General features: G+C 47.3%; 1 protein-coding gene across 1 annotated transcript in view; it reads left to right on the top strand.

The window, feature by feature from the left end:
* Positions 1–10,012, top strand: part of LOC148038851 (synaptotagmin-5-like) — a 117,278-nt gene extending 107,266 nt beyond the window's left edge. Inside the window, exons 11-13 of the mRNA XM_087674742.1 lie at positions 29–325; positions 402–515; positions 9,292–10,012. Of these exons, the coding sequence (XP_087530868.1) occupies positions 29–325; positions 402–515; positions 9,292–9,444 (564 nt within the window). The 3' untranslated portion in view covers positions 9,445–10,012. The remainder of the gene's footprint in view (positions 1–28; positions 326–401; positions 516–9,291) is intronic.
* The last annotated feature ends 3,627 nt before the right edge of the window (positions 10,013–13,639 follow it).

Raw genomic sequence — 13,639 nt, 5'->3', positions numbered from 1 at the left:
AAGTCTAGTAATTACAATTAATGTGCAGGTACATGTGGAGCTTATCTACCATTCTTTAGATGACGAGATATCGGATATGCCAACATTTTCGTCATCAAACACATCTATGCCCCTGACCTCGTTAGAGAAAGTAATTACTTCAAACATGAACGGGTCAAAACAAATGCCTTTCAAGTCATTGATGAGAGAGGGTGCTGTTATCCGTGGCATACTTTCAGTAACTGTGGTGCGAGCAGAAAATCTCTTGTCAAATGACTCCAGCAAGACGTGTGATCCATATGTTGTTATAAGGATGAAGAAGAGTGACGCAAGAAAGGCAACCAAAGTATGAATATTATTTTCTTTGTTGGTTAAATGGTAATTTCTTGAGTCACCTTTAATTTTCATTTTTGCATTTGCAGGTGATCCAGGACTCCTTAAACCCTGAATGGAACCAGAATTTTGATTTCATGGTTGAAGATGCATTGCATGACATGGTTCTGCTAGATGTGTATGATCATGATACTTTCATGGAGGTAAGACTACCCTTACGGGTTGTCACTGTGCTTCTTTTCTGTCGCATGACATTTGTTTAGTCTAGCTGATCTTTGAGCAGAATTGATTTATGAAATTGCTTCCCAGCTGGCTAATGGGAGGATATAGTTTCTAAGTATCTAGTGAAAGGTATTGAGTATCACCATCAATTTACAACTAGGACATTAGGTTTGAAGATCATTTGAAAGACCTTTTAGAGGAGAGGGAAAATAGAGTGCAATGAATGAGGATGTAGCCAATATAATGTTGGAGAAAGAGCTAAAATTCATTTAGCAATAAAAGTGTGCAAATAAAGTGTGGCTAATTATATTACTTCAGAAAAAAACCTTAATACAAAGAAGTGCTCATGCTCAATAGACCAAGCTGGAGCTGGTGAAAGTCATAGATACATCATATATACAAGCCTCTCAAGGCGGTCTGGGGGGGGAAAGGGGCAAGAATCCATGGAGAGGGGGTGTATCACCATCTGGGGCTACCTGCCTGCATCACAAAGAACAGGTCTTGGCCGCCCCAAGTGCGCATGAAATGACCTCGGAGCTCCTGACGAGCCCTTGACTCGCCCTGCACCTAATCCTATCGGCCTCGAAGGGAGTGGATGATGGAGGTCCAGAGCTCTGCTAAGGTCGCCTGTACTGAAAGTCTCTCTCCGCGAAAGCCACTTGACACGGCGCCTTCCAGATATGCCAACCAGTAAGACTCCCTATGATTTCCCATACCTCAGAGCGGTCTGCTATGGGCTCCAGTTCTTGGCGGATGGGTAGAGCCGCTAAACCCACCACTGCGCATGACCTTGCCTCGATAATGAATATCGTATCCTGCATCTCGGCCTCATACAGAAGGTGACGGCCGTGGCTAACCGCTTGCCAGTAGAAAGCACCCCAAGAGATACATCCAAGGCTGGGTGCTATGCGGCGTAGGATGCGGTATACTCCTCTCCACACGAGCTGTACTGCCTCACACAACCAAAGGCAGTGCTTTGGGGTTTCCATAGACTACTGTGTGCAGCACTTACAAACTCCCTCCCGCATCTAGGCAAGCCAACTTCCCACCGCCAAGCCTCCATGTGCCACCAGCCATAAAAAATCCGATACCCTCCTCGGCCTCCAGTTGTCCCATAGGCGGCACCAGAAGATTCGTCGGAACTGCTCCGTGATGTTGTGCTCCGCCCAGTGCCTGCTACATGACGGTGCCCAATCCATGTCCTCTTCGATCAGTACGTGTCTGCCAATCCTGGTTGTGTTCTCCAGGAACCTCAGTGGCTTCTTAGCGACCGCAGTGGCCGGCCAAAGCCACTCTCCCGGATCCCACTCCAGCTCATCAAGTGGCCTTCCTTCCCAGATCCAGAGGCACCACTCCTTGAGCTCCTGCCAAAAGACCAAAGGGTCCAGCCGCCATGTCTTCCCCTGAAGGCCAACCACCCAGATCCTCTTCTATGAAAGGACAGCTATCCCCCCGTCCTGCTTCCCTTTGTCAAGAGCCAGACGCCCCCCTTTCTGCACTGTGAAAAAGGTCCCAGGTGGAGCGCCATCCACTCTTCCTGCCACCTGTAGGGGGATGCCTGTTAGTGAAAACCTAGCGGCCCATACCTCCTCGGGCTCTATCGGCTCTCGGATCGGGGAAGCAAGCCACTCCTGAGGTATCGCTGCCTCTATCTCCCTTCTCCTCAGCTCCACTCCTCGCTGGCAGCCTGATACTTGCTTTAGCATCTCCTCGTCCGCCATCCTGTATACCTCCCGCCATGTCTTGATGGTACGAGCTGGGTCAGCCTCCCAACCAGCCCACTGGATATGGGGGCACTCGCCAATTTGTGCCCCTTCCCGGTCCCTAACTTGGGGGTTCCAAATCACCGGTTGACGGTCTTTCTCCTCTTGGTAGCCTGGGGGGCTCTGGATTAGGGCCTTACGGAGGCCCTGCCACACGCGGAGCAAGCTGCGTAGGAAGGGTGATCTAGGGGGGGTGATCTAGGCTGACGTGAAGATCCATGCCAGGGACGGCCTCCACTCACCACCAAGCCTCGGTCTTCAGTCTTAAAGACCCTTATGCAATAGGACCTTCTAGGTCTGCCCTACCGGTGTGAGGCTGTGGACAACTAGCTTGCCCAGGAGGGCCATACTCTGACACTCTAGGTCTATGATTCCAAGCCCTCCCTCTGACCGATGTCGTATAATGGTCGCCCACGCTACCTTAGCCCCGCAATCCCTGGAGCTGCTGACCCGGACCAAAGGAAATTCCGCACTAGGCAGCGAAGCTGCATTACGCAGGAGGAGGAGAAGCACCAACACGAGGCGATGTACCAGGTTGTCGCTAGGAGGACTTGGTTAACTACCAGAGCTCGGCTGGCTAGTGAGAGGCGAGCTGTGCTCCAGTAGGTTAGCTTCCTCCGAAGGACTGGAAGAAACTACTAGACGGGAGTGATGTCGAGTCCCACCTGGAACCCTAGGTACCGCACGGTCTGTCCTCTGCTCACCCATCTAAATCCCAGGTGGACTCCCCACTCTGTGCTAGAGTCCAGGTTTGTGAGGAAACCAACCGACTTTCGCCAGTTGATTTTTGCTCCCGCTGCAAAACGAAACACCTCAAGAGCCAATCTCACTCTCTCCAACATCAACTAGTCATCCTCTATGTAGAGCGTTGTATCATCTGCATACTCTGAGTCTAACAACTCGGTCTCCTCTCTTACTAGAAGTCGAAGGCCACGTAAACCGCTCACACGTGACCTGAGGAAGTGAGACATCGCCTCTGCAAAGAGAAGGAACAAGTATGGGGCGAGGGGGCAGTCTGTCAGACCGATCTCTCCAGCCGAAACTCCTCCCCTTGCCTCCCTCCTATGAGAACCCTGCTGGTGGCCGATCTGTAAAGTGCAGAGACCCTGGAAATCCAAGCCTGGGGGAAACCCAACCTCACCACGGTGCCCTCTAGGAAATTCCAGTCCACCCTGTCATAGGCTTTCTCAAAATCCAAGAGTAGTAAGGCCAGTCTCTGGCCACTGTACTGGGCCCAGTCTGTTGCCTCAAAGAAGGTGAATACATTGTCCAGGATGCTCCTATCCTGGACAAAGCCTGTCTGTGTGTCATGGATGATGTCTGGAAGCAAGGGGCATAGTCGCCTACCAATCATCTTTGCCAATGCCTTATAGGCCATTGACAATAAGGTGATCGGTCTCCACTGGGAAAGCTCTATCCGGTCTCCCCCTTTGGGGAGAAGACTGATAAGGCCTGTTGATAAACTCCCTGGCATCTGTGCTGAAGTGAAAATCTCCTGAAAGGCCATTAGTAAGGGGTCCTTCACCACTTCCTAGAAGGTAGTGAAGAAAGCCTTAGAGAGGCCATCCTCTCTCGGGCATTTCTGCCTGTCCTGTGTATGGAAAGCCTCCTCTAGTTCCTTCTCTGTGAAGGGGACTGGGAGGGAGCGTCCCATCTCCTCTATGACGAGGGACGGGATGTTATCCCAGACCTGCTGTCTACATCGCTATCCTCTAGCTGAGGCTATCTCCTGCTGGAAGAGACGACTATAGTAGTCGGTGGCAATCTCCATCACCTCATCTGGGCTAGAATACGTCCTTCCATATTGATCTCAGAGGCTGCGTATATGCTCTCCTGAGGTGCGAGGTTGTTGCACCTAAAAAACTCCCTGCACATCATGTCCCCCTTCCGCACCCAAAAAGTTGCTGAGGTGCGGAAAGAGAACTCAGAGCGCCTGTCCTCTAGGCCAGCAACGGCTGCTCGTGCACGCACCTCCTGTGTGTGGAGAGTGGGATCCCCTGGTGCCTCCTGTAATAATCTCTGTGTGGATGCAAGGTCCCACCGGAGTGCTCTCTCCTCCTCCCAACTCTGTTGCTTGGCCTGTATGGCTGCCTATGAGCAGATTCTGCTCAACTCAACTAGGGCCTCTGCAACCTCCTCTGTGATCTGGCCCCTCCTGCCCCACTCTCTGGTCCAAATATGCTCTATCTGTCTCATCACCTCCTCCCTCCTGTAGATCGAGTCAGGGATCTGACAAGATCGTGTACCTAGGGCAGATGCTAGGGGATCTAGTGTCAGGAGAACCAGGCAATGATCGGACAACGTGGTGCCCGCCAACTGTCCCAATCTGGCCTCCTCGAGAGCCTCCCCACTCTCCCACAAAAAACCTGTCCAACCGCTCCAGCAGGACTTCACCTAGCCACCTATATCCCCAAGAGAAGTCCAGCGACCTCTCCCTCCTGTGGAAGGCAGGGTCTCTCCAGGCATCGCGTGCTCCTACTGCCAGTAGAAATACCTCCCATGCCTCCTGCTCCTCCCCGACCATGCCTTGGCAGTTTCTCCCTCTGCCCTGCTTGTCCTCCAAAGCCTCCAGGTTGTTGAAGTCTCCTCCAACAATCTAGGAGTCCACCTCTGGGAGTCCTTCCGCGATCTCCACCTAGAACCTGTTGTGTGCCCTAACCTCCGTAGGGGCATAGATATTCAGGACTCCAAGGCACGAGTCCCCAATATCCAATCTGATCCATAGCACCCTCCCTGCCACTATCGTCCCGTGGTCTCGAACACAAGCTATAAGACTCGGACCAATAGAGGTTCATACGCCTCCACTCCTACTGTGGGCACCTATGGCGTGCTCCCAGTAAGTGTGTGAGCTGCCTGGGAGTACCTTCCCTACCTGCTAGGCCTGGGTGGGGGTGAGCTTTTGCTCCTGTAGAAGTAAGATGTCGATCCGTCTGGCAAGGGCAGGCTGCAACTCCTTCCGAACAATCAATTTCCTGGAACCACGTGTCCCACTATAGTGGAGGCTATTCACATTCCAGGATGCAAGGTGTATGCTCATGCGGAAACTTGTGATTGCCCGAACAGACATCTATTTGGTGTGGAGGCTGCTTGAGGAGGAGCTATGAGGCATGCAGGTACGCTTTGCCGCCGGTTTGGACGGCGAGCTCCATTCCCACATGGTGGCCCTCGGCCTGACCATAGGGGTGATAGAAGTTCCAAGTGGTACTATCAATGCATCTATCAACCATGCTGAGAGTCGAGACTTTGTGCACTGGTAGAAACGGGGAGCCTGTGCCAGGGGCCACTCGATCATATCCCTCGGAGCTCTCCACTGTGGAGGGGCTCGAAAGATAATGCCTTAGGTGAGGGACCTCGGCACTAACCCACCAGTTAATGTCCATCATGCAACCAGGCCATTGTTGTGCAAACAATGCTAGTCCTTCTCCCATCCACTGGGAGGTGTAGTCCGCCACCTGACTATTCAACTCTTCCTCTATCTGTGTCATCGTCCACTTCCCTGAGTGAGAGGACTGAAGAAAAAAAGCTTAGTTTGGTTCATCCAGTGGTGCTAGTAGATGGACCTTGCCCCTCCTTGACTTACGAACCACGAAGATCTCTACCTCTAGAGATAGTGGGAACTCTCTACGCTCCGCAACTCTCAAGTAGGACCTTGGGCCACTACGGAAGAACTCCTGTGGCAACAGGTGTGCCTATCTCGGGAAAGTGTGATGGGTGGCAGGGGTGGATGAGCTGGTGGCTGTATGGGAGGGGGAGAACTGCTGGTGCGAAGAGGATATAGGCGTGTGTGGCTCATCACCTCCTGTGGAAGGAGGGGGGGTGGATCTGGGGGGGATCGCTTGAACTAGGTGCGGATCAGGGAGGGTGCTCCGTACGGGAGGTAGTGGGGGGAAGGATGGTCAAGGGATGGTGGTATGGACGGAAGTACATGGCGGGTGTGGGGGGGGCTGGTGGTCCTAGAAGTGGGGGGCTCTGGGTCAGGGTCAGTGGGGGGGGGGGGGGGGGAGGGGGGGCATGGGATGTGGAGGGTGGTGGGTGTGGGGGCTGTGGGGACTCAGGAGAGGTAGTCTGTGGCGCGGGCGGTGGATGTGGGGGACCTGCGGTCTTGCCGGGTGGGGCGGGAAGGGGGGGGTTGTGGAATGCTCTGCCGAGGGGGCGTCGCACGCCCACGTGCTCCCTGCTCTGTCGAGGCTGGGTTTGAGACGCTGGCTACGCCCCTCCTGCCGTCTCCCTCTCTGTCGTCTCTAGACCCATGTGAAGCCATCAGCGTCCACCTGCGGGCCTGTCGGCAGAGCCACCTTGTCTCCGAAATGCGTGCAACCTGTTGCCTGATGCCCAAAGTCGTGGCAGCGCAGGCACTGCCCTGGCTGCCCCGTCACAATGACCTGTTGCCTAAAGGAGTGTCTGCCCGCCTCAATCTCTAGGAACTGTGGGATATTCTTGACCTCTTTCACTGCCACCCGTACCTTTGGGACTCCTGCAGCTGTCACTGCATCCGCGAAGGATGCGGGAAGGATAGTGCCGAAAAGCCGTCCAAAGTCTTCCACAAATTGGCGATACTCAATCGCCAGGCCGGGGAAAAGAAGGGTGACCGGGTGCCGAAGAAACCTGTTGTGGAGTGCAAACGCCTCCACAGTAAAGCCCCTGTACCAGGGGACCATGTGTATGACCCCCTTCGTGGACGCATATGGTGAACTGGCGAGTAACTCTCGAGCTGCGTCCCCCGAGCTGAGCCGGACCATGAAGATCCCTTGGCCCAATAGGACTGCCTCCTCGATCTACGCTATCCCGATGCACAGCGTGGAGTGTAGCCAGTCCCGAAGTTGGGCCCTGGCTGGGGAATGTCCTACTACCTGACCATAAATCGTTGTTTCCATTAGCTCCAGCTCCTTAGCTCGGACGGCTAAGAGCTGTTCCTCAGAGAGGACTACGCGCAAGGTGTTTGACTGGGGGGCACTCGCTGAGTGCGCCGGCGTCTGAACAGAGGTTTCCATTGCACGTCCCTGTTGAAAAACGTGCCGATCACACTGCTGAACTGCCGGAGGGGGGGAAGCATTGCTGCAAATGGAGGGAGCAACCGGGGTGGGGTGGCGGTGGTGTGCGATGTCGATGAAGCGGGGGGGGGGGGGGGGGTGAGGGGTTCTGTTTTCTGACGGTGTTGGAGGCACCGGGCGCCACAAAAGATGTTTCCAGACTGAAGTTGCGCGGGTGAGGGGCCTGGAGCTGCCAATTGAAAGGGACGGGGGACAGCGCGGGAGTTGGGGGGGGGGGGGACTGAGTGTCAGATTTGGGAGGCGCAGAGGGGTCAGAAAGGGGGGGACAACAGAGAACGTCAGGTTGGGCGTCTGATTGGGGGTCAGCGCAAGATTTTTTTTTTGGGGGGGGTTTTTTGCTGGGCGTCAGATCGGAACCAGGGCGGAGGGAGTTTGGTGTGAAGAGGTTTTTCTAGCGGAGCCAGAGCTGGGGGGGGACAGGTGTGGGGCAGTGCTGTTGGAAGCAGCTTGATGGTGCAACAGTCTGGTGGGGGGGAGAGGCACAACGCGTCGCGGGAGGGGACAGGCGGACAGAACGGTTGGGTCGTGGGGGGGCGCTGTGGCGAGTCAACGGGAGAGACGGGGGTTGCGGGAGCGTGGTGGCAGGTCAGCAATGACGGGCGACGGAGCGTGATTCCTGTTAGAAAATATACATTATTATACATACAATAAAAGTGTTGAAGTACGCATTTAATAAGGGCATATTTTTCTCACATGATTGAGTATACATTCAATGTGGTTATCTTTTTCAGATGAGGTAACTCACTTCATTATATAGCTAACATCATCATTTGACATGAAAAAGCACTTTGAAGCCAAACATTCCAGACATTTGAGTCTCTACATTTCTTTTGATCGTATTTTAGAGTAGAATTTAACATTTTTGATATCAACAATACGTGGAGTGGTTGAAAACCCCTAAAGAAACTTTTGAATCTCTCAAATCGGACACGGGTAGAGGGAGAAATGGCCAAAACAAGGGCTAGGAGAGGGCTTCTGCAAATTAGGCAGCTTAGCTAGAAGGGGGTTTCTGCCGTCGGGTATGCTCATGGCAAACCCCTTGTGGTTTTGGCTCTCTCCCTCTCTGACTGGCCAATTTGAGTGATTCAAAAGTTGTTCCGGGAATTTCATACCAAGATATCACTAGCTAAGTGTAGACTGTTAGGAGAGTAACATTAACTTTTCAAAAAGGTACCATATGATGCCATCAGCACCTTTCCAATCCGCAAAGTTTGACAGTGATGTGTAGCCAGTGCACATATCTGATTCCCCTTGATGTGCCTTGAGCAAGTGTGGGGGAATCAAAGAAGGGACTTGGGGGTTAGAGACAGAGCTGATCAACCAAGGCCCATTGCACTTCCTGCCAGGGTACTAGAGGGCTTGAGGTGATAGTGTTTATCTTGTTAGGTTGCATTTCTTGCAACTTGTGAATTTTTTTTGTCAAGTATTGATTTAGTGAGGGTTTCTTTTGAGCAGTTCATCTAGAGAGAAAACCTAAGAATTTGTGAATTCCTTACAAGGCCCTACAAATGACCTCCAAAATCCATGTCCTTACTGGTGTAGCCTAGTAAGATGCTTGTTTAGTTTGATTCATACAAGGAGGCTAGATCTTTTAACTTCAACGGTAAGGTTGCAAAACCAGTGGGCTCTTAATAGCTTTGATTGCAGATTTGTGAGAACCTGCAAGCATAGGGAACTATCCCTAGGTCTAATATTTTGAGTTGTTGAAGTTTGAAAGTGGACTCGCAGTAAATACAGATTTGGGGATTAACTTCAGAATTTGGGGACTGCCCACACATATCAATGTCATTTTTTGTAGTGAAATAAATGTACATTCACCTTTGGTAGCTATAGTATGTAGGAGGCCTTGAAAGATATTGAAATCATTGAACTTATATGTTTGTATAAGTAGGAAGCCCTATTGGTTTTGAGCTTATACCTATAGCTATAAATTATTTTTGCAGAAAACACTGGGCAAATGTGCTCTCACATTGACCAGAGTTTTACGGGACACTGAATATGACACTGAGGTTCAGCTTCTAGGAGGGAAAAATGGTGTTCTCTACTTGCACCTGAAATGGACACAACCGCTACCCCCGGATCTTCAATATATTTGAGGATGCAGCCTGGCATGATTTCATACATACATCAAAAGGGGAGGTGAACAGTAAGATGAGGAGTGCTGCCTCAGGTTCCTGGGTGAGTTCCAGATAGCAGGGAAAATGCTGGCTTCATCAAGCTTAGTGAACTTCTTTTCAAGCTGGTCAGCGCCAGATCAATGGCAAGTTCATGCAGCCCAGTAATGGGTATGCCTGGGTATGTTGGCCCCATGTATGGTGGATTAGTAATAGGAATAATGAGTGTAACTCCTTAAGTTTTCTTATAGCTAGTTAAAGGCTTCTTAACCAGCATAAAGGGGGTTATGCAGAGTCCTGACTGGACACAAGTGCTGATTCGCTGATGTATAACAATCTGGCTGTATCTACATTCTGTTTGCATCTCTTAAGATGTGCCTTACTGCCTAATTTTGTGATTTTCAAACTCCGAGCTTGTGTTTTGTGGGAGGAAGATACTAACTGATGGCCAACTTTGTTTAGGGCACATGTTCTGCTTGATTCACAATCATGTAATCACAAATGCCTGCAAGATTAATAACGTGTCAGGGCCTTTTGTTTGACATACTATATAAACAAAGCCATTGCAAAAACATTACCAAATCGGATAGGTTTGTGTAGACAAGAAAGAGTAGCTCATTTATTGCTTTCTTAATATCTAAATCAACTGAAGTTTTAAGTTAAAGTTCTTGATACTTCTTTTTATGTAATGCAAAAACAAATTTACATGAGAACAAAAGGTCGTATTCATCTCTGCACGTATTTGAATGGGCTACTTTCACTGAAATAAATTGGCGACCAGAGTCATTAATCCTTACTTGTAGGGGCTTCTTTTATTTAAATTATTGCGGACCAGTCATTAATGCTTGTAATAGGCATAGAAATTGATATACAAATTAGATATAAGGGCAAAAAAAATGTGACTTTGCAAAAATTTAACAACCAGAAGGATAATCTAAGTAAGCTACTGTTTCCAACCATTATGAAAATTGAAACCAATGATACTTCTGACGTGGTGATGTAATCACAAGGGCCTCCCTGAGTGAGGTGATTTTTGGAACCAGTGCAAAAAGATGGTAAGTAAAACTTAGATATAAGGATGGTGAGTACAAATGGTTTTTTAAATAAAGCCATAGCACTAGCATATGGTAAGGAAATTGATAAACAAATTAGATATAAAGATGGTAAGGACAGATGGGTTGTTCTGGAAGGAGCAATTAGTAATCACAAGAAGGATGGGGAAGACATGCAATTAGTAAATATATGATAGGGGAAAATACTTGAAAGAGTGACTAAAAATGATATGCTTCAATGTTCTTGAACATGCATCGGATTTCTTGTGTGTTGAGATCCACCCTCTCACTAAAGCATTGAGGAAGTTAAGAAAAATCTCAGAAGGAAGTGTGCAATAAAATATAGTTGTGATTTAAAAACCTAGGTTACATTGAGGCGCTAGAGCGGGCACTATTTGAGAGGAAAAGAAGATGTGGATGGGAACCATCCATTTCATAGATTGGCAGATTGTACCTATTGTTTTCTCCAAACAAAGTGTCATCCAATTGGCGATAGATTTTTTATCCTTGCATGCCTCCTATTCTATTGGCTCCTTTACCCTTTAATTTGTCTCATGCACTTAGAACATGTGTATTGAAAGAGTGCAGATTTTTACCCTCGCATTCCTCCTATTCTATTGGCTCCTTTACCCTATAATTTGTCTCATGCACTTAAAACATGTGTATTGAAAGAGTGCATATCTAAATCACCAAGTATACATCTTTCGAAAAAAAAATAGTTTTGGGCTACACACATTAGTGTTAAAATATCATTTAAATCATTGTGGATAAGGTGGTTTACGTAGTATTGTTTTTATGTCAATTTTTTAATGCATACATTGGTTGATAAATCATGAGTTGTAAGTATATTTCTAGTATTAATGTTGCATATTAATTCACATTTGCTCAAAATTTGAGGTTCACAATACATTCTCATGCTTGAAAACTTGGGAAAAATGTTTTAAGGCACTTTTTTGGTGGTTACCGAATGATCCTATGATTGTGTACTATAGTATCAATATATGAATAATGTGATATATTGATAAGATAAGACTGGAAGATAAACATGAAAATGCGTTCATACATGTATGATAGCCACATGTCTATCATGAAACAAAATAAGCATTGAGTTATAAATATTTCAAGTAGGTTTCCATGTTTGCCATGAAATAAATAAGAGTGGTATGTATACATTACAAGTTGGACTTGGTTTAACTAGAGGAGTACATTTAGAGACTTGAATCAAAAGTGAGTATAAAAAATCACTTTTAGAAGAGAGCCTACAATTGACTAATTGATATCGAACCTGATTCTAGCGATAGGTTGAAGATTGCATCCTAGTAGTAGGTAGGTAGTTTCAGATGCTAATGAAAGTGTGCATGAGGGTTTGCAAAGGCCTATTTGCATGAGAGATAAGGGAGCCATAGGTGTGCAACGTACAATATGAGACCAAATGTGTGGAAAGTTTGTAAGGTCTATAAACTTGAGGGACTTTCTAATCTTGCATATGCACTTCTAGTGTGACATTAACCTATAATGGATACTCTACCCTCGACTGTTCTGTTGAGATACATTGTAATGTAATATATGCTTTTTGCTATCTTGGCTCAAAAGAGGGTGACACAATGTTGTAATGTAATATATGCTTTCTTCTATCTTGGCTCAAAAGAGTGTGACACAATGGCCCTTAAAATGTTTGCAAGTGTTGAACTTTACATGCACTATTATTGTCCCTAAAGTGAGAACCAAGCTATTAGAACAAAAAGTTGTAATGTTTTGGATCTCTAGTTATAATGTTTTGGCGTGTGCTAGGTGTGGATGGTCCTAGGCCCTTTCAAGAGTGGGTGTCCACATAGAAGACATCGGCCCACTAGGCTACCCATAGGGTAACTTAACCATAGTTGTAATAAACTCCCTTGTGAACATTGGTCCCATTAAAGAAGGCCCAAGAGCATGGCTAATGTACTATATAACCATAGTTGTAATAAACTCCCTTGTGAACATTGGTCCCATTGAAGAAGGCCCAACAGCATGGCTAATGTACTATATAGAGAGGTGGTTCGATTGAAGGAGAAGAATGCCTTTTGATTGTCGAGCAATTCTCGAGTGTTTCACACCAATTGGTGGAGACGATGAGGCTTCTGTCCCGAAGCACCTGCTTGTAATTAATGCTGATTGCCGTGGGTCGAAAGAACTACACAAATCGGCCTTGGACATTAAAGGCTCGCTTTTATTGAAGAAATTCTTATAATCTTCCTTACCTTAGACATTCAAATCTTTGTTTAACTATAAATCAACTTTCCCTTCGATTAGGGAAGAATTTCAAGACTCATGCATGAGGAAAACAATGTGTCTTTTCAAGACCAAATAATCCACGATCCAAGTGACCACACTTTATTGTCATTGTTAGCCAATCAACAAGGTCAAGCCTCCATTAAGACGAATGCACCTTTGGATCATCTTGTTTGTTCAAAATCTTTTTCAGGCCTATCAATAGAAGATGTGCTTATATAGCTAGACCATTTCGAGAATGTGGTCGCACACCACAGATGGCAAGATGACCAAAATTCACATGAAATTCGGATGGTATTAGAAGGAATTGCTACAACTTGGTGTACACAACAAGCAAAAATAATTAAAGTAAATTGGTCTAAAATTAAAAGGCAATTAATGAAAGATTTTGCATAACAAAATGTAATGAAAACACCACTTCAATAATTAAATTATCGCAAGCAATTGGAAAAAGACCCAGTTGCATAGTTTTCTATAAATATAATCAGTTGTTGCTTAGAATAGATGCAACTATGTTAGAAGTAATGAAGTTACATTTCTTGTAGCCTTATTTTAGACACAATTTTACACACCTTTGAGTCCAAGATCAAGGCCCTAAAACTTTACATAAGGCCATACAAATTGCACAACGTATAGAGAATAATATCTTGAATGAGAACATGATTGCCTTTCATACAACACATAAACAACAAGATAAACCTACAACAATGGACATGGATATTCAAAATGTTCAATCTTTTAGGAAATTGCCATAAAGAGATAATCAAGGACATCCTAGATGTTATAGTTGTAGCGTGTTTGGTCATGTAGCTAAATATTGCAGAAAACCCAAAAGACCAAGGACAAGTGAACTG

The sequence above is a fragment of the Lygodium microphyllum genome, chromosome 3 (assembly GCF_053477565.2).
Source record: "Lygodium microphyllum isolate KBCC chromosome 3, Lygodium_microphyllum_v1.1.10, whole genome shotgun sequence".
Classification (NCBI taxonomy): Eukaryota; Viridiplantae; Streptophyta; class Polypodiopsida; order Schizaeales; family Lygodiaceae; genus Lygodium; species Lygodium microphyllum.
Note: the sequence above shows the minus strand (reverse complement) of the source record. Positions and strands in the feature narration are given on the sequence as shown.